Source organism: Opisthocomus hoazin, chromosome 3 (assembly GCF_030867145.1).
Source record: "Opisthocomus hoazin isolate bOpiHoa1 chromosome 3, bOpiHoa1.hap1, whole genome shotgun sequence".
NCBI classification, from domain to species: domain Eukaryota; kingdom Metazoa; phylum Chordata; class Aves; order Opisthocomiformes; family Opisthocomidae; genus Opisthocomus; species Opisthocomus hoazin.
Window position 1 is genome coordinate 55,538,287 of NC_134416.1, and position 21,666 is coordinate 55,559,952.

A 21,666-nucleotide genomic window follows, 5' to 3' on the forward strand; every position below is an offset into this window, starting at 1 on the left:
AATGACAGCGAACCTCTTACATGTCTGGAAGGGCATATTCATGAGAGGAAAGATGGACTATCAGATTAATATCTTGCTGAGATACGGTCTGCAGCGTGAATGTTTGTGAACCTGGATGTTTTGAACCCTTATGTAAAACTGCCCTAATAAATCATCAGCAGTATTTAAAAGAATGTATTTTCCTTTCCTTTTCCAGATACAAAACCACTGCTGTCTTAAATTAGCTCCTTAAGAACAACATTGAAGACTGATACACATTTTGTAAATTCAAAATGGTAAACCGGACAAAGACTAATGAACAATCCTAAAATTCTGTGGATGTAACATAGGAAACTTTCTTCTAGGGTGCTCTGATCATAAAAGCCTTCCAGATAAAAATCAAAACACAGAACTGCCCCTGGAAAGTCTTTTTCCAGGACATACTAAAAAGCATAATATTACATACACACATGAGCAGATAATTACATGTGTTATATAACTATAGCATAAATAGGCATAACCAGGCATCACCTTGTGACATGCAATATGCAGCCACAGCACAGAGCGTTCAACTCACAGCACTGCAGTGAGACAGCTGAGCACCTCCTTCCGTTGCTGTGTCAGGCAGGGCAGCCTGAATGAAGCAATCCTCAGCAGAGGCGGCAAAGGCACTGGTGAACACGGAACACACTGCACGTGGACGAAAGGTCACCTCTCATGTAAAGACACAGACGTTTAACTGCTAACTCACAACTAACATTTCTGTCCAGGTGTGCAAGCGCAACGTGTGAGTGAGACTGAGAAAGGTCTCCTGATATCATATAAAAAGGCTCTTTCACAACTGAATAAATGGTGGCCTTGGAGCCAGATAAGGTTTCAAGCCCTACTCCTGCTACTGGCAGGCTGGCCCAGAACTGTCTCACCAATAGTTAAAGAATGCTAAACCTTTCACCTGAACGCATTCACAACCATTTTACACATCCATTACGCTTCCGCAGGGCCCTGTTGGCATCACCGGCTCTTCTCCCTCCGTAGTGTTTTTATCCTTGATATATTTAGAAGGTGTAAGCATATGCCATCTCAGCTTTTGTCCTGGTAGGCAATGAGCCTCGTTAGATAGAACTCCTTCCTCTTACTATGCTGTTGATTCTCCTCTTCATCCCACCCCGTTTATTTTACATTTCTTTAACAGAATTGGTCAGAACTGTTCCTGCTCTTCACAGCAGATTTTGCAGCCTTTACTGATACTTGTCCTCAGTTGTGAATACCTTCCTGGGAATACAGTGTTTTAAACTTTCTCCTTTTCTGCTCCTACCAACTTACAAGCCTCCAAAGGACAGCAAACACAGTTCTGTGTGATAAACAAATTATCCTAAGAATATTCCCCATCTTTCCACAGCAGCCAGACTTTCTGTTCTTTGTATTATAGGGAACTGGAGATACATTGCTATGGAGAGTAACCATGTTCATATAAGCTGCACTCGGAGTAAGGGCAAAAACATCAACATTTGCCACCAAACACTCCCCAGAAGTGTCAAAGGATTACCAGTCACTAGTGCTTATTTCTATCCCCGCATAAAACCGTACACTATAACAAGGTACAAAACCATTCTACAAACTACAACTTTTCATGACCTCTGCACAAGCAAGCCCGTAATTCAGTAAGACACTGAATAAAATGTCAAGAACAGGTTTTGGACCTGGTGGGAACGGTTGTTTGCTTCCAAGGGTTTGAGGGGGGCGGGAGTTGTTTTTAAGAGAAGCATATCTAATAAATACGAATAGATTTTCCTTCTGTAAGGAAGTTAAATATTCAGAATAGCAAAATTATGAGATAACATGAACCACTTACATCAAGTTTACTTGGTCCAATAGGTGTATTCAGAATGATCTGACCCTTCTTTACGACATTAAACAATAAACAAAAACACTACTGTCAACAGCTTTGCTTATCTAGAACAACAACCAGGACAGCTCAGCTCAGGGTAAACTAGCAATGGCCAGCAGGCAATGGCAAAAACAATACAGACAAACTTCCACTATGATCCCTCTTGTCCCCTTGGCAGCAGAAGGAACACCAAGTCTCTTCTCCATTCTCTCTCTCCAAACTCTTCCTTCTGCGCATGGAAGAAACTAAACTCAGCTTTGCCAATGTTTCTGAGAATAATTTAGGGATAGACTGAGAACCAGACCTACTGATGCTGACTTATGCAATTTCTTTGAGGTCAGTAAACCAATAATGACTAAACAAAATAAGGGGCTTTCAGAAACTAATAAAGTGCCACAGCAACTCTTAGACTCTGCTTTCAAATAATACATTACATTTTATGTCCTGAAACAAGTGCTGTTATTCCATATTTTCTCAGATTTAAGGTTTTGACTATAAACTGTATTTCCAGACTTTTAGCTCAAGAGTTTCCAACTGTAGAGACTATGCATTATACTGAGAATTAGTTGTAAAGATCACACATGCAAAAGAATGGACACCAACCATCAGTAGTGCAAGACCCTTCCGGGGCAGGTTTTTGTGAATATGGTATTGGTGGGCTACTTGAATCTGACATGTCTTCATCCTCCTCTTCATCTTCCATTTCATTAGCAGTTTGGTTGGTAGAAAAGTCCAGGTTTCCATTTTGTGAATAGCGATGTACTAACTCTTTATCCAACTCTTCTACCTTTGGTTTCACATCTGAGCAAGAAAAAAAAAATAAAATAAACTTTTCATCAGCACTTGCATTTAGCTCCTTTTAAAATAATCAGCATGCCATTCTTTCTCCTTAACGAGGCCCAAGATTCAGATTTTGTGTCACACAATGAACTGCTGCTTCTTGGGTTTTTAATGAAACATACCCCACCCTTTTCTCACACAATAAAACAAAACTGAAATGTGCCATACTTTCATGGTTACCTTCCGGCAAGAAAGGAGGCTGGTCAGGATCCAGGTATAGCTGTGAGAAGATTGGCCGTGGAACAACGCTGCTACATCTTAGAGAAGCTTCTATAGAGTTATGAAGAGCTTCTTCAAATCGGGCAGATTTTAGTTGCCCTGCATATGAATTCCCCATGATCTAAAAACACAAAGAAAACACCTGGTAAGGGGGTGGGAAAATGCACATGCAGACCATTTACAAATGAAGAGTGAGGTCTTATTAATGTCCACCATGACAGGGATATAAAGTTAGTAAGAAAGTATGCCATGAAAATAACACCTCTAACTAGTACTACATGTTCACATTTCTCTCTCAATCTAGTAGACTGTGTCCTCTTGATTCAGTAATAGCTTTTAGCACATTTCCAACTCACTGCTTTGTGTCTTCTGCATACACAGCCTCAAGAGCCTGCCTACTATAGAATTTAATGAAGGGTAGATAAAATCATTATTACTGTATTTTTTAGGATTTTCAGAGTAGACTACAGCAGGGTACATAACACAGAAATTTAAAAACATCAAGTCTGGCTTCATCACTAGTTGTCTAACTGTTAACATAATTTTACTTGTCAGTATGCTGTCATCTGCAGAGAAATAATACATAGAGAGATCCAGTAACTTGAACTTTTGCTCTTGCTAATATTAACTGACATTATGTGGAAGGTCAGTACTCTATCTTCAGGATCTTCACCTCTATTTTCAATGTAACACTGTGATTTACATGTAGTCTGATTCATATAAATCAAATGGTCTAATCATACTCTTACAACAGAAGATGTAATTAAAAAAAGAGAGAAACAAATAAATCCAAATCATACACAGCAAAGCCTGTGAAATTTATTTTAAGCTATGCTTTACACGAGTATAGCGATAACACTCATTTAAAGGTCTGATTCGAAAAATAATGTTTATGTTTATAACAGTGATGAATTTGTGAATGCCATGAAATATTCAAGCACAAACAGACCATTACTTCTCCTTGGGTGACATTATACAGCCCACAGTCTGTTACATTTGTGCCCCCTGCATTACCATACAGACTCTCAAATGTAAACACTTCGTAGCAGGATGGCCATGGAAGTTTTACAATGAGCTGAGGGAGGCTCACTGAAACGTGATTTTTTTCTACTTCGCTACATCATTATACCATATGACATTTGTTCCAAAGAAACAGCAATCTAACGTTTTCCAGTAGTTTGAATACAAGACTGCATCTTTGGAGAATTTTATTTCAACAGAGATAACTTTTCCCCAGTTAAATGAATAGATAGATAAGTACAAAACCTTATAACTTTATCTTTGTAATTCCCTTCACTAGATGTCACCTAGCCCTATGACCAGGAAGAGACCTTGGCAAAGAAGGTAAGTTGGCATTTAGAAAACCTACAACTCCACTCCTGCTTTATCACTGGGTTGCTCAAGGTCCTCAGGGCCACCTGTAAAAGAGTAATAATGATGACAGCCACTTACAGCAGCATTTGAGATCTGCTGCTATAGACAAATATCTAAGAGCTAAATATTACTACACTACTGGAATACATAGGCATGAAGCTTATCTAATTACTCACCTCCAACCTGGGAGAGAGGCTCAGTTCCCTGTTCAGTTGGAGAACAACTTTGGGCAAAGAATTCCACATCTCTGACTTAGACCCACTTTAAAAAATTTTAGGGCAACAGCATTTCCCTACCCCAACCAGAGACAATATAAACACAATTTCTTAATGTGACACATTCAGGTATTTCAGCAACAAAATATTTAAGACAAGCAGATTTTCTTTTTCATTCTGTAAGTTTTCATTAAATTTGGAATGGCAGGGAGTGTGCACAAACATAGAACTACAAAGTGAGTTATGGAAAAAGTTATGCTGAAGCATGATTGAGGTCACAGTACACTAAATCTACCAGGGGCCTTTGAACAAAGAATTGATGAAAATCAGCTAAGTCACTGAAATTCTGGTTTTACTGAAATCAGTGATGATATTTCCATAAATGTCAGTGAAATCATGACAAACTATTATATCACTAAATTGCATACCATAAAATTTAATTTCTGTGCTGTGGAATTTTACGTCAGGTATGATGCGCTTAAGGTAGGATTTCAGGAATGTATTTCAATGAAAATACTTTAGTTAAAATGCCATAATAAAAATGAATCAGTCTTTAAGCATCAGAACATTTGCAGTCCCCACAGCACATCATCTGCCTGAAGTCTGTACATCCTCCACGTTTTCTACAACCTATGCGTTGAATACAATCTATGCCAACTATTTTCATTTGGATGGGAATCTATTATTAAACCATAGTATGCATGCAGCAAAAATGTTGGTGAGCCAAGCCTATTTAATTTGCCTCCCTGGAATCTATACAAAGAGACTTGCTTGTGGATGGTGATTGTCACGGATTTACCCAAGAAGGTTGGTTAATATTACTGAAGGACATTTCAAGCTTGCCAAGAGAAAACAAGATTGCAGTTGGAAATGCCAAATAGAGGAAAGCTTTGGAACCGCAGCTCGTGTGAACGCCGCTCTCTGCGGCATGGAAGGGGAGCAGGAGGAAGGCCTGCTGGGGATGCATTCAGGCAAGACGGGGTAGGCAGAGGTACCAGAGGGCAGAGTGGCTGGGGGTCCTGCTGGGCTGTGGCACAGGGAGCTGGGAGCCCCAGGGACCAGCACCAGGGAGCCAGGACCAGGCAGCTGATTTCCTAACATCGCCCAAGGCCATTAGGGCAGCCAGGCCTCATCTGGAGTCCAAGGGAGCTGTGGGGGAGAGCAAGGGCAGGAGGAGCAGAAGAGGCTGTCCCTCTGCGGGGAAAAGGAGCTGACAGGACCCTCTGACAGCGAGCTGCTGGCCAGTTCGGGTTGTGCCATCCTGATCTGGCCTGCCCAAAAACTACTGGGACTTTACTGAGGAGCTCCTCCCCGATCTCGCACGCCTGATTTTCTCCTGTCAACACTGATACATCAGTGCTTACCCTCACACACACTGTCCTATATCCAGCCATCCAATATCAAACTATGCTGGAGCCTACTTGAGTGCACTGAGAGGCTTCTAATGGGCAGGAGGTTTGATCTGGGGGTAAATAATTCTTTCCGTATCTACATGCGCACTAACTGCAGCTAGCTCAGCACAGAGCTGGCTGGATTCCCAGCAACAAGCAATCTGCACATCTCTAATATGGTATTCCAACCCTCACCTTTCCTTTTACCTGCACCACTGGATACCAGTGTAATTCATAAGTTGCCTACTTCTCTTAGCAATCTTTTGAGCTCTGTTTTGGATTGGACCCTGCAGCATGTTAATACATGCATTACGCAGAGTATGCATGTACAGTAGGATTTGCTGCTACACATTCTCCTCCCCCTCACCCTGCCAGGGAAGAAGGATCCATTTGACAACAGCCACTCTCCAGGCGTCCCCTCTTTACCTCACCGACTTTGCCACTCAGATGATTTTTATCTCATGTCCTTAAAACTTACTATGGAGACAGTAGAAGACACAATTATGAGTGAGTAATTTCAAAATCAAATCTGCCGCAAAACATGAAATAAGAGGAGACTTTCCCAACAGTCAGATCGCCTGCACCTCCAGGCTCTATCATTCTCAGGGTACTTCTCTGCAAAGATCCAGATACTAAGGCATCATGATTACTACTCAACACCTCTCCACTGCTGCCATGCTTCTTGAAAACAGATTTCCTAAGCCTATTTCAAGTCTTCTTTGCAGTGCCCCGTCACTGAACTGGAGCATTAACCATGAAGATTTGCTGGAGTTTGAGAACTGCTTTAACAACAGAGCTGGAAGGCAGCCCTCACATCTCAATCTGGGTCCTTACAAAGAGCAAGGCAATCATCAAACACCACCAACCCGACCACAGATGAAGAAGTATTAATGCTATAGTTTTTAACAAAAACATAAATATGGGCATTCATTATGGAGAACAAACCTGCAATTTCTGTGACCTTTCATCAAGGCAGACAGAAATGGAAGTAATACAAAGCAAAATTTTAAAGATGATTGAATCTAGCACCACGTCGCTTAACAGTACAGTAAAGGACCCAGGGAAATTCTGATGACTCTTTCAACCCCAGAAGCTGACCTGGGGTCTTCAGTTCTGAAGAAGGTCTTGTCAGTTCAATGAAATAATCTTGTCCTATGCTGTCATGCAGGCTTCAGAAAATCTGTGCAGAAACATGACACTGGATGTTCAAGAACCACCAGAGCCCAGCTTCTTTACAGCTCCAGAAGACTTGCAGTGTGTAAGTACAGTAAACACCACCCATTTTTAGTTAGAAAAATAGGTGACAATGGTGCTTCACATACCAAAAAAAAAGTAACCTCTGGAAAGTGGATTTTTACCCAACAGTTCTTTGGGGGTAGAACTGCACATTGAGTTGAAGGCTCTGCTAGTAAAAATATAATCAGATCATCCAGTACACCAGATACCACATATTAGGCCTCCAGGTAGGTCATGACCCCAGAGACTTTAAAGGAAAGGAACTGAACCGGAGGATGAGGGAGGGGGTAAGTGTTGTTGTTATGGCTTAAAGCAATTTCACAATTACCTGATAGCAAATGATGAATCTGATGCAAACACCCTCCATTAAGTCGGCTCTATCAAGTCCTTACTTTGTGTTTAAGCTAATGATGTAATTGTGTTCTCCAAAACACATAATCTGGCTTCTGATCTGGCCTAACCCCACAGGAAAGTTTCTCTTCAAAGGAAAAACAAGCAAGTACCCTTACAAAGGCACTGCCAGGCCCAGCACTGCTTCTGTATCTCAGAGGGTTATCTTAGTCAAAGAGAGACCAGGAATCTATCTATGCTGTAGAATTGTTTGGGAACTGGTTGTTTCGGGTACAGAGAGCATTTTCTATTATTTACATCATTCTTATTAATGTTCTGGGAGCAGTATTTTTTTCCCCATTAGAGCACCATCAGGACGTATCATGAACATGCATTCAGCAGAAAGTATGATAGTTAATAGAGACAGTAACAAATACATACGCTAAGTAAAAGTGTAGACTTCCAAGTCAAAAGTATATACACAGCATTAACTGTAGCACTCTGCGGGGAAAGGCTTACGTATGAGTCAATACAAGACTGCAAGGCAGAGTAGTCTAATTAACAGATCCCTTATTTCATAACCTTTGTAACATCCACCCCCCCCCCCAAGTGCTTTCAGGATCTTGAGACTCTCACCCTGCTTTTGTCTTGGTTAGGGATATCCAAACTCAGCTGTAAAAGAGCTTACAATCTTATGTAGCAAGTGATAGACAAATAATTTGTTCACATAGTCTTCCAGGAAAAATGAATGATTAGTTTTTAATGACTGTTTATAGTGGAGTTTCCTTTCATTTTCACTTTTCATTTTATTTTGAAGAAAATATTGATAGCATCCAATACCATTAAGAATCTAGTCTTTCAGTCTGATGTTGTCACTAAAGTGTCAGAGGAATGGGAAAGATCAAGAATACCTATTTTTTCCTGACAAGGTTCTTCCTCTTATTGCTCAATCAATAATATTTGTACCTGGAGTAGTGCATCAGGTTACCTGGGATTTGGACAATTCCTTAGACAGACAAATGGATACACAATAGAGCTACATGCAGGATGGTGGAATAGGGTAGCTGTTCCCCCCACAACATGAAAGAGAAAGCAAATCAAAAGTGGTGCTAATATGGAGGCTGTTATGCCCTTACTCCTCCATCCCTTCCGTCCCAAGACTATGCCCATTAAGCTTCCGCACAGTTCACAAAACAGTAAACATACTAAAGGTAAAATTCACACCTGATTTCAGGATGGTCTTAGTAAGTTGAACTTATATGCATGAAGCTGCCAACTTCAAATCACCCCCAAATACTGCAAAAATTAAGTCTGAATTGCATTTTTAAAAATTCAGTGATTTGGGAATTGTCAGCTTTACAATACAAACCAGCAGTGAGGTAAGACTGAGGCTAAAAAAAGAAAACCACCAAGAAACAGAAACTGAAACTCAATCTCATCGCTTTTACTTAAAATTTGAAATGTGTCTTTAGTTCTTTTTAACAGTATTATTTACTGAGCTGTACACATAAAGAGGAGCTTACCCCTGCAATCAAACACAGAATATATTGCGAGGTGCAACATTTCAGAAGTCAAGGCAAGTTAAGCTCAAGTCAAGGTTTACACAATTGTAGTTCAGTAATTTGAAGTTGTAAGTTCAGCACTTGTGTTTATTGCCCAACATCTTGTATTTTTCTTGATCTTTCAAATGTTCTGATAAAACTCTCCCAGAATCTTTAGATGTAATCTTTTATAAGTCTGAAATTTTACAATACTGTTTCAGCGTTCAGTCTCTGTAGTTAGAATCAAGTTACATAAACCCAACAACAACCAGTCCTTCTTATCCCCATACTGGAGCCGGAAGTCTTTTTGCATGATTTCTGCATGTCAGTCTTTGTGACAAGAACTGTACAGACCTTGCGCTGGCATTACTTTTCTCCAGGTTACAGCTCCCATTCCGAAAAGAAATGTTGTATTCCACGTAGGCTGAAATCCTATGGCACGGCGAGAGGAAAACTGGTGCAGTTGGTGCACTGGGGATGCTCAACACATTCCTCTAGTGAAGCCCAAGATGATTTTAGGATTAAGCATGTGCCAAATTTCATTTGATGCTGTTTCCTCAGTAGACGTATTCAACAAGCAGATAAAAGAAAACATCTGACCTCACTACTTAATTTATGTGAACTCACCTACAGTGACAGCACAATATGCAAACATTATGGAGGAATAGTTTCTGTGAATAAATGATGCAATGCTAGAGGTATTTAATGGAATACATGCCTACCTGAACATGGAAAAATACATGAAAAAGTACTATAAAGAGACTTGAACACTAATGGAGCCAAACAGTAGTAGATACCATTTGGTGGGGTACTTGGAATCAAGGAACATCTTTTGATGTCCGTTATAATTGCATGGCTAGTTTTCATGTGCAAAGACTGTCTTTTGCACACAAATGCTCATACACAAATAGGCACTATATGTTCTGTCACCATTTGCATGCTCTCATACATTTGTACTGTGTCTTACACTCTCATCCACCCACACACATCTGTTCACACAACCCCCACAACCCCCCTCCCCCCCCCCAAGCTTTTGCAACCACACCATTTCTGTAATTATTCCTCCCCTGCCTTCCTACCATGGAAGAAGGAACTTCATTAGAAACCACAAATAAACCACATTTTCTGTTCATAATAATAAAAATATAAATATCCTTTTTAGTCTTCTCCCATTACATCCCCTAGTTTTTCACGGAAAGGTCGATAATACAGGGTTGTGGATAATGACGGGAAGTCAGATGACAACAAATTTGACCATAAAGGCTATAAAAGAGTAGAAGAGTTAATAAAAATTCAGCTGCCAGTAGCAAAAAAAGAGATTCTCAGTAGTATACAACTGAGAATGAGAAGATTATATAGTAGAGTATGAACCTTATATGAATAGGTCCATATCCTTCATGATACAGAAGCTTTCAGGAATTCATTGGGCTGATTTAATCTATTCTGTCTGCAAGGCTTTTAGAGCCCTTTTAAACGATGTTGTGAAATTAGCAGACAAGTTACTGTGAAGGTTTTCTAGGGCTTGAAAATTGATTTGTAGGAGATGGAGCAAATTCTTTTATGTTACTGTGATCTTTCATGATGTACATAGGGAATGGAACCTTCAACAGAAGGGGTATATTTTCTCTTTTCTTTCACCAGAAAAACCTTCAGGTGAAAAAAAAGGTTATCACCCTACAAACCTAGCTTTTCAGTTTGACTTTTGAGTAATGTTAAAAGACTTCATTATTTTAAAAGCAGCATGTGCTCACACCCGGATGCTCACACACTCATTGCAGAGGCAGCACAAATAAATCACTAAGGAGCACTTTTGAAAATCTCAGCCTGCTTCCTTAAAACAAGCATGCTCATACATAGCCTTCCCCATTTATGTTCTCTCCCCTAAATCAATAAGACTATCAACCACAGTCAAATCAGTAATGGTGCTTAATCCCAGCTTTAGGATCAAGACATATTTTTGCTGGTAATTTTGCAATTAGTTGCAGACATGAATTACGATTTATTCTCCTAACAACTTACTGTGTTAGCACACTCAGGCTAGTTGCACATTTGAGTCCACTAATGACACAGCAGATAAAACTAATGTAGTATGTAAGTAACTAAGGTAATAACTATTTAAATAACTGTAACTGCATGTAGCATTTTGCTGCTTACTGAAATGTTTTTCCAAGCCCAGATTAGTTCCCCAAATCACGTATTCAAAATCAGTACCTGTTCCCATACCTAACTGATTTTTATGGAAACTTGGTTATTTTTAGATACTTTTCATACACAGAAGTGTACAGTCATTCACTGACAATACATATTCTGCTAGTAATACACAGATCTTATTGTAAATTGACAGCTAACAACTATATTTAGTAATTACTAATTAAAACAAGCTATTCAGAACTATGAGAGACAAAATGTCTTTATGTAATTTACAATAATCTATAATGTAAACTGTATCTTCTCAGATGCATCAGTTGATTAATTTAAAGCTGTGGTTTTAATGGAGATTTAATGTTTATTTCAATGGAATACTGTCTGTTATTACACCATTTTTTAAAGGTTATATGTGGACTTCTTTAATTTCCATGACTAGGAAGCTCAGTGAACAGTCCTGTTACATCTTTCTAAATATGAATCACAAGTCCGTATTTGTCAACAACTCTAATGCTGATAACGAACTGCTTACTCTCATGAATTATGCATTTTTTTCCTCCTGAGGGGTTGCTTCTATGCTGAGAAAGTGAAAGGGAAAGTTACCAGTGTTTCAAAAGAGCCATATAATAACATAAAAAGGAGCATTAATAGTTTAGTTCAGTTTGCACTACTCGTGAAAATGAAAGGCATGATGACCTATTAAGCGTATGTGGCCTGGTTACGCAGAAGCTGAGCACTTCACCTACAATCCCAGGCATCCTTTGAATGCCTTACCAATAAAGTTTGTGATCAACTCTTCAACACAACCGGATTAACAAAGACCACCACATGAAGCTGGGGATACTAATGTAATTTCCAACCATTGAGTTTGCTCAACTTGTTTGTAATTCTTATTCATTTTTTACTTGCACACCCTCTCTACATCACCTCAGATCTGCCTTCAGATCTCAATCCTGTAAGTCCATATTCACCTGCCTGGTGCTGTTTCATGGTCTTCAATAGGACTGTGGAGTAGGACTGTGCACTATGGCTTAGCAAACCATGTATGTAAATTATTGTAAACCCTTAGGCCACTAGGCTGCAAAAATCTAAGTTTTAAACATCATAGCTTATGCTATTTATTTATTGCACGCACAGGCTACCATTTACATAGGAACTTATGCATATACGCTGCTCGACATTTTTTTAAGACTGCTAACCAAGATGACACTATTTGATAAAAATGCAGCATAAAAATTCACTACTAAGATACAGAAAATAGAAGCTAAAATGTAATCCATTCTGACACATCTCAACATCAGCTTGTACAGTACAAGCATTATTAAACAGAAAAATCCTCAATAAAAATTATCCTAGGTATCTACATCTGCAGTAAAAGTCTTTTTCCTCATGCTCTTTTTCTTTTTTTTTCTCATGTGTAAGTGCTACTAAATAAGGGACACAAATTTTTATTGCCAAACAATATAAACTAATTGCTATTCATCTTGCAAAGACATCATTTGTTCTGAAAATTATTAATTCTAACAACACACACTAATTGACACTACTTTAAAAATATCTTTCTGCGTAATAGGAATAATGGTAATACAGATTACATTGGCTCTTAAAACTTTGCAAACAGAGATGACTCGATTCTTCTGGAACATCCACCCAGTATTTTCTCTTTCCACAGTATTCATCTTACCTGGTGCACGTTCTGGTTTGTGACAGCTATAACAGACTGAAAATGAAGCACTGGAGTAGGACTTGGTAAATTTCAACCTTTCTTTTGCTGTTAGCAATCCTTTCCCCCCCCTCCCCAAGCTGGCAGAGTTGGAGATGTAGCGTGGCAGTTCTTCAAATATGCAACCTGAAAGTAATTTCAGGGTTACCACCTCAAAAAAAGAGATGGTCTGTGCAGCCAGAGCATGACTGTGACGCTCTTCAAAGGAGAACCCACTGCACCCCAGAGCCTCACGGTGTTTCCCACATATCCCTCATCTGTAAAGTGTACAACAGGTTAACCATGAGCCAGCAGTGTGCCCTGGCTGCCAAGAAGGCCAGTGGGATCCTGGGGTGCATCAAGAAGACTGTGGCCAGCAGGTCGAAGGAGGTTCTCCTCCCCCTCTACACTGCCCTGGTGAGGCCTCATCTGGAGTACTGTGTCCAGTTCTGGGCTCCCCAGTTCAAGAAAGATGAAGAGCTACTGGAGAGAGTCCAGCGGAGGGCTACAAGGATGGTGAGGGGACTGGAACATCTCTCCTACGAGGAGAGGCTGAGGGAGCTGGGCTTGTTCAGCCTGAAGAAGACAAGGCTGCGAGGGGACCTAATATATACTTACAATTATCTGAAGGGTGGGTGTCAGGAAGATGGGGCCAAGCTCTTTTCAGTGGTGCCCAGTGACAGGACAAGGGGCAATGGGCACAAACTGAGGCACAGGAAGTTCCATCTGAACATGAGGAAGAACTTCTTCCCTCTGAGGGTGACGGAGCACTGGAACAGGCTGCCCAGGGAGGTTGTGGAGTCTCCTTCTCTGGAGATATTCAAGAGCCGCCTGGACAAGGTTCTGTGCAGCCTACTGTAGGTGACCCTGCTTCGGCAGGGGGGTTGGACTACATGACCCACAGAGGTCCCTTCCAACCCCTACCATTCTGTGATTCTGTATAATCCTGCCAAAAGCACCATCAAGTTTTGTTCCTTCCCCTCTCCAGGAAGATTATTAAACAAATCCCTAACACAGATGTCTAGATGAAAAAGTAAAATTAAATCAAGGAGTAACAAAGAAAGTCTCAAGTAATCAAAGTTGCCTTCAGTAACACACTTGGGTAGAAGAAGGTTAGGTGGGTTGTTGATTCATGAACACCTCCAAAAAATGACTGTTTTTCTCCCTAGAGCCCTGGCTCAAAACAAGGCAAACCTGAAACAGAGTTCTCCTTGTTTTTACAAGGCTTTGAAACCATCATCCCTAAAAAGGAGCCATCAAAGGTGGAAACAAGACCCTTTTCTTTTGCAAAAAGTTTATGTCAAAGTGTTTATAAAGTCTACTCAGAAGCACATTCCTGTGCAGCTCTTCTGAAAATACTGTTTTCAAACAAGTCAAAAGGATCACATTTCTGCTCACCTGAACTCAGCACATATATTATAAAGGAACAAACAAATCTTTTTGTATCTGAAACTCCCACGAAGCCCCCAGATCGAGAGGCATATCTAACATCGTTCTTCCACAGTCACTTTTAGCCTGTGATACAGAGACAAAAACCCCAGAAAAGCCAGCTGCTTTCATGGTGGTTTCTATGCAAAAAGAAATGTACTGAATGGACAAGAAAACCCTGCACAGGTCAACACCTTAACAATCATCTTAAACCCACAAGTAATGTCAAGTTTAATATCATGTGGGCGATTTTTTCAGCTTCTCTGCTGCTGGGAAACAGTGTTTAAATTGCTCGTACAACTTCTATTTGAAAAACCCAATACATTTCTTGTATTGTATTTTAATGGAAATGAACTTCAAAGTGCAGAGTGCTTTGTAGAGTTCTTCCTCTTCCTTTTACGCAACATGTGTTCGTCATGTGTCAAAGCTGGTTCTACTCTCTCCCCTCCCCAGAATACCACAAATTCTTCTGTAAAATAAACAAAGCTCTGTCCAGAATCTCTGAAATTACCAGAGGCAACCCCTGTTTCAGATCAAAGATGCACATCAGTATTGGGCCTTCTGCAACATCCCAGATTTCAGTTAAGATGAAATCTGCAACAGACAGAACAAAACATTAGCATCACATCCAGGGATATACCTAAAAAGAAAAGCTTTGACATCCAAGCTACCCTTTCTAGATACTTAAGAATCCCAATAGGTTTTTGTGGGATAAATGCCCATTTTTATAATGCCATTTAGGTCTGGCAAAGAAAAACCTTTATCTTCACTTAGGACAGAAGCGCAAAAATTCAAAACTATATACTATTAACGCTTGAGAGCAGAAGAAAACAATTTTCTATTTCTAAAGCTTATATTTGTTCTGTGATGCAACTCCTCGCTTGCTGATAAATTGTGTATGGCGTCTTTATGTCTTGGAACAAGAAAAAATGATAATAAACTAGATGACTCACTGAGGTCCCTTCCAACCCCTACCATTCTGTGATTCTGTGACTTGTTGGAGACATTAGGTGTGCTTCTCTACTTATTTTTCTCCCAAAATGAAAAAAGTCTTAATGATGTTTACAGGCTGGACTTAATTTACCTGCAACATGAGCATGCTAGCAGAGGCAATCTTATTCCCAGAGCTGCTATTATGGTTTAGCGAGTCAATAACACAGAAAATTCACAGGTTCTGTGAGTTCTTGAAGGCATGAATATAAAAGTTCCAGTAAATACTGACACTCAAGAAACTAGTGCTCATAATATTTTTCTGCAACTGCTCCCACAGAAGAATATAAGTACTATGTATAAAATTCTCTCTGTGGGCTAAAATCCACTTCAAAAAAACCCACCTGATAAATACTTTATGGATATGGAACAATTTTCTCCAGCAAATGAGAAAAAAAATCTTAATAATCAATATACTTCCATTTTAAGTACTTAGAGTAATTAAATTCTAGGGTTACAAACAAAATTAAGCACTGTAGCTCAAATATGTATTTCTCTAAGCAGTTTTATTATACAGTTTATTTTATATAGCCCTTAATTCCACATAGAGATATGTGTAAAATGTGATAGTTATTCGTCATAGGGATAAAGTTAAAACAGACTCAGACATCTCATCAAGTTCCTACAGCAAAAGCCAGTCCAATCTCATTGATAAACAAATCATCTTAATCCTTTCTTCATTTGTTATTGCCTTATTGCGAAAGCATGAAGCCGAAGACCAGAAAGTCAAAGTTAAGGCCTGACCTTCCATCTCTATCCTATCTGACCGCTCCCTTGTGTACCCCTCAAACACACATGCTATCATTTCCAGATGAATTTAGAAGGGGTTATCAGGAGAATTTCAAAACGTGTCAGTTTTGTAGGAGACTGAATGCTATACAAACATCTCCTGTGCTTAATAGGCGATTTGTATTTTAGTAGGTTTATCCATTCCCAACTTTATTTGTTTAAAGGTGGCTTAACCTTGACATAAATCAATGCTAAGCATCTGTATAGAATACTTCTGAAGAGTTTAAAGATTAAGCTCTTTGAGAGCTATATTTTGCAAGCACATTTCTTTAAAACAAAAAAAATTACATGTCAACTTCTTTACTCATTTTTTACCCTTGAAAACTATGCAATTCATTCTTTTTCACTCTTCTGATGGTGTCTTTTAAAGATGAAACACGATGAAACACCAAGTCAGTCACTACCAAAATGCCAGCACCACTGACTCCCAAGTATCTTTTCCTTCCTAATTCGACAATGAGTGTTTGTGCAAGACAGTAGGGCCAAAGAGTCGGAGGCCCCGGGCTGTGTCTTGCAGCAACCCCCCCTTCCAAAGGAAAGCAAAAAGCACTGAACCTTGTCTGCCACACGCCTAGTCCTTCCCCCACCACCTCTCTGGTGAAGACAGCCATTATTACATTTCCTTTTGGGTTATTTATAAGGTCTTGTCTCTGACATTGCTTTCATATGACAAACATTAAGTGTTAATAAGCTGTCATTTTAAAGAAAGATAACGCTAGTCAAACGACAGGAAATAATTACTCAGAAACTACTTTTTTTTTTTGTGAGCATTGAAACAAGAACAGCAAAAATTGCTCAAGATCAGGAAAAAAAATCTAATTTTTTTCAACCAATTAGTAAATTTTAGGAGATTAAAAGAAGTTGTAGTTTAAACTAGGCAGTATGCTGATAATCTAAAGCGAATTTGTCAGGGCATACAGAGGGACCAGGCAGGCACAGCTCCCTGAGGAACAAAGTCTTTTAATTTATAAGTGAAGGTTTTAACTTTTTACTTTTTCAAATATTTTGCTCATGGTATAAATTTTAGGATCAAAGGTGAAAGTTCAGAAATCTCTTCAGTTACAGAACCATCAAAATGATAAACATTTGGGATCCCAAAGTACACTTCTACTCTAACTGTCCTTTCAGACCTGCATTGACTGCACTATAATAGCTGCCAACATTTGGTAAGGATTAGCCTTTCATTTAGACAAAAGCAAGCATTCCTTAGCCAAATCAGCACTTTTTGCCATCAGACTCATAAAACCTTTTCACAACACAGATTTTCAAGAGAATCCTTTAGGGTTTTAGGATGCTGCTCCTTTTACTAAGTAACAAAATACACCCCAGGGTGTCTCATTGACCGCGCTCAGCCGTCCTTTGACCTCCGCAATTGTTTAGCCTAACTTCAGGGCCACAGAATCTGCCTCCCCCCTGCCAAAAAAGGCTAATGTTGCTTCCTCCTAGCACCTGGCGAAGCAAAATCCTAGAGGTTCCCCCCTCTTCCAGACTTCTACCACGTTCCAGATGTTGCCGAGCAATATGTTCCTGCAGGCAGGTTTGGGAACCCGCAAGCGCCGCTCGGAACCTGGGCTGTGGCCATGACCCTCTTGCTCTGCTCAGCGCTGCCCTTGCCCCAGGGATACAACAGGTCATAAAACAGGAATAGATCTTCAGCCTTCTGGGGATGCCGGCTATTTAAATGCAACAAGAAACTACGAGAGCCCAATATTGTATAGAGAGACAAGCCTCCCCCCTTTTAGAAGTCAGATAAAAAAGACATGTGAGAACCTCAGTTGGAAGCACAAATCTATCCCGATCATTACAAAGATCTGCATTCTTCTTCCCGTTTGTTTTAAACCCTCTGAGAGGACAAACAAACAAACAAACATCCACCCACCCCCACTCCAAGTGCATAAAACATATTATTTAGCTAGTTGCTTAAGTATTTGCAGGGCTTTTAAGTAAAACAGCAGAAGAAAATTGTTACAGCTTCAAAAGAACTGTCATTAAATAACGAAGTTGACCTCATTGTGGATATATAAGAAACAAATGGAAGCACAAATCAGCCCTCTTTGGTGAAGGCTGTTTAATTATAGGAACCGGATTTCAAGATATTTGAAAAACTTAACATGTTGCACATGCCCAAAGCAAAAATAAAATTATTATTTACAGTCCACACTGTTCCTAAAATGCAGTCAATGGAAATGAAAGCACAGATGCTGAGCACGAACATACAATGTATGGTCTATTGGGAATGGCAAGTACGGTACCTTCTCAGACTCCTTTTAACCCGTTTGAAATGCAGTCATGATTAAAGGATGCAGCTAAGAGTTTGTGAAGCCTTGCTGCGAAGTTGTTTAAAACTCCCAAACACCTGAAAAATAAGAAGGGAGAAAAAAAATTAGAATGATTCGTGTCAGCATATAGTCTATAACAAGCCAACAAAACCTGCTTGTCTAAATCTGCTCTAGGGTGGGGAAAGGAGGGCTGACCACTTAAAAAAGCATCTTCTTGTTTATAGGAATACCTGGTTGAAGATGCATGGCTGTTTCTCTGCATTCTGCTAGAAGTAATATACAAATTTGTCACAGAATCTGCACATTTTTGGCACTGAAGTCGCTATATGAAATATTAGGAAAATAGCACATCAATATGAGAAAACTAGCTATCACAGACACATAAAAAATAGACAATAATGTAGAATTAACTATTTTACTATTGGTTTAAAAAGAAACAAACTAAATGGGTGAGCAGTTACCTACGCTAAACTGGAGATCAATGTTCAAAATGACATCAGAATTAGCTGGTTGCTCTCTCTATCTGACATCCACAAAGGTATTTAAGTGAAAACATTTCTAATAGAAATTGCAGTTTATAAAAAAGCATACACCTGAAATACCCCGAAGAATGGCAACAACGGTATAGCAGGCAGAAAAGTAACTCCTAAAATACCTAGGGCTATACAGAACAGTAATTAACATCAGGAAAAGCTTTAATTTAAGTTATCATTGACTGACTTTGACAAGACTTTTGTAGGCACACACGCTGGTTTGGTTTCGCAACAGAAATGAACAATATTTTGCTAAAAGATTTAAAGGAATTTTCCCTGTTGTTCACAAATGGGATTTTAGGCTTAAAGCTGGGACCACAGCCTTGGGCCTGCTGTCAAAACCAGAATGAACGCGACTCTTCCCGCTGTACACCTAGAATTCAAAGCTCAGCTTTTAAGATTAAAAGCAATGTAGCTTTAAGCTTCCTCCCCCTCCTCCCATTTAAAAAAAAATCAGCCTATTTAAGAGAGCAGCTATAACCCTCAGCTCCCACTCAGGAAAGGTTTTGGGTAGGATTGTTGTGTTCTGAGGAAAGACATTGAACAACTCTATTCCTAGTGACCACCGATGCTACCCTGCACTGCGCATCCCCGCCATGCTAACAGTGAATCCACTGCAGAGGGCCAACAGGGTTAACACGCAGCTCCCGACCAAACTGTAGGGCTTTGCAGAGACTTCAGTGATTGCAGAATGTCAGTAATCCAATTCCAACAGCTCCTGGCTCTGAAATTGCTATTTTTCGGACACGTGCTGAACATTTCACCTGCTAGTAATGACATTTTTGTATTTTCTTCTAATTACACTCAAAGCTAAGACCTTTGGCCCTAGGCCACAGACCTCTATTCAGGCTGCACACATTCTCTTAAACGCACTGATCCTTTGTTGTCACTCTCGGTCTTTCATCTATTATTTACATCCATTGAGAAGAGAGATACTCTACCATTTGTGAAGCTTTAAAGCTTCTAATCATCTTAATTTCTTCGCCTTTCAACCAGTGCTTCCCCTTATGGACGAATGCCAATAGTGTGACAAAATAATTTTTCAAGCCAAGATCCTCCTGGACCCTTCCCAAACCTTGACACACACTGGGCTCCAAGTGCCTTTTGTCCTTAGCCGGCTGCTTTTGCAAACACAGACCTTTGCTCAGCTTGAAATGGGGGGTGGGGAGGTGGGGGGTGGGGAAGGGGGTGATAGTATGGATTTGCTTTTCAGTGGCCTAGGGGGAGTTTTCTCGGAGTGTGGGGTTTTTTACACCGTTTTCTTTCTGTTTAAAATGTCTAACTCCATTAGTCCAGCTAAATCTGAGATACTGTAGTGAATCTGCTCTCTTTTAAAAACATTAAGTACCTTCTGAAATACAAATCTGCTCTCTTTTAAAAACATTAAGTACCTTCTGAAATACAAACAGCTATGAATTTTAAGTTCATTGTTTTTTCAAAAAGCTAAACTGTCAATATGTTGTTTCAGTTTTACACTGTTACGTGCCCACTGACAGATTCTCACACAATATTTAAGACACACAAAATATCAGTAACCCTTTTTCTGATTATTGGCAGCATTAGTTTGTCCTAACCTTACAACACAATGTGACAAAAATACAATTTCTTCATCTCATGTTCAAATCATCTCCTTCTGATCCTCCTTTATTTGCAAATGAAGTAGGAAACAAATCAGTGGCATTTTTGTCAAGACGCAGAAGATCTCTTCAGAATTCATCAACCACCAATCTTCATTTCCAAGACCTGTGGGATCTGCTAATGTGTGATCCATCTTGGCTGTTTCTTCCACTACCGCCTGGCTTACTTTTGATTTCTAACAGTGCTTCCTTGTCGTCTGTCCCCTCTGAAGACCCCCAACCCCCCTGTCTTTTCTTATTTTCACCATTTGCTTCAACCAGCAGTTCACTTGAGACTCATCCATCTTACAATGCCTAAAGTGACAGATGCTCTTAGGAATGACCATACTGCTGAGTGAACAAAAGATAACATCACCTCTAGCAACTCAGGGAGAACCTAAGACAGGGTTGTCCTGACGGACACAGCACCATAAACCTCGCTCAAGTGGGAAAGAAAAAAAAAAAAAAAAAAAAGAAAAGCAATTGCAAAGAAAAGGAATCTGACACAATTAAAGGCCAAAAAGACTATTCTTTCTGTTGTAGCTTCAGTTACTGGTGTTGATGGCCTTTCCATTTTCTCTTTTTTTCCTAACACCCCATGGAAGAATTTTGTAGAATTTCCCTGTGATAAAACCAAGAGGCACAGAGAGAGTAGAGAAATTTCACACAAAAACTGTCTCAGGATCCCTACAGACGTGAACAGAGGAAGAAGGCACTTTGGAACAGTTTCAGCAGCATGTCACCCAAGTCCTTCCCCAAAACACAAACATTACCTTGTTAAAATCTACACATCCTACAGACCAGCTGTTGCTCAGTTAAATTCTGCAGGAATTCAGAATGATCATGCGAGCCTGTGCCCTTGGCAAATGCATACTGTAACCGAAGTAAGATTACTTTAATGTCGTAGCTGCTTGATAAACCTGTAATTTGCAAGTAACAGGCCCCCACTGTTTAGACATTTGAGCACACATCATTTAAAAAAGATTTTAAATTAGAATGATGGATTTTCCAGCCAACACCCACATACTCGTCTACAGAACAATGTCTGTTTCTAAACGAAGATCTGCACTCTATGCCTAATAAGCCTGAAGCGAAAAATGCTGACTTGAAATATGCCCAAAATTCTCTATTCAGTTGGTGGAACAGGACTTGCTGAAGAGAGTGGAGTCCT

At 39.7% G+C, this 21,666-nt stretch overlaps 1 protein-coding gene across 16 annotated transcripts in view; it reads right to left on the reverse strand.

The window, feature by feature from the left end:
* GREB1L (GREB1 like retinoic acid receptor coactivator) overlaps positions 1–21,666 on the reverse strand; it is a 149,256-nt gene that overhangs the window by 63,962 nt on the left and 63,628 nt on the right. For 12 of the 16 annotated variants that reach the window (XM_075416367.1, XM_075416365.1, XM_075416359.1 and 9 more), the window contains exons 2-5: positions 18,320–18,423; positions 14,800–14,882; positions 2,876–3,047; positions 2,471–2,668 (exon numbers count right to left, since the gene is read on the reverse strand). In XM_075416367.1, coding sequence (XP_075272482.1) covers positions 2,471–2,668; positions 2,876–3,047; positions 14,800–14,835 — 406 coding nt within the window. In that variant the 5' untranslated portion in view covers positions 14,836–14,882; positions 18,320–18,423. The remainder of the gene's footprint in view (positions 1–2,470; positions 2,669–2,875; positions 3,048–14,799; positions 14,883–18,319; positions 18,424–21,666) is intronic. The other 4 variants (XM_075416366.1, XM_075416361.1, XM_075416358.1 and 1 more) reach the window with 2 other exon arrangements.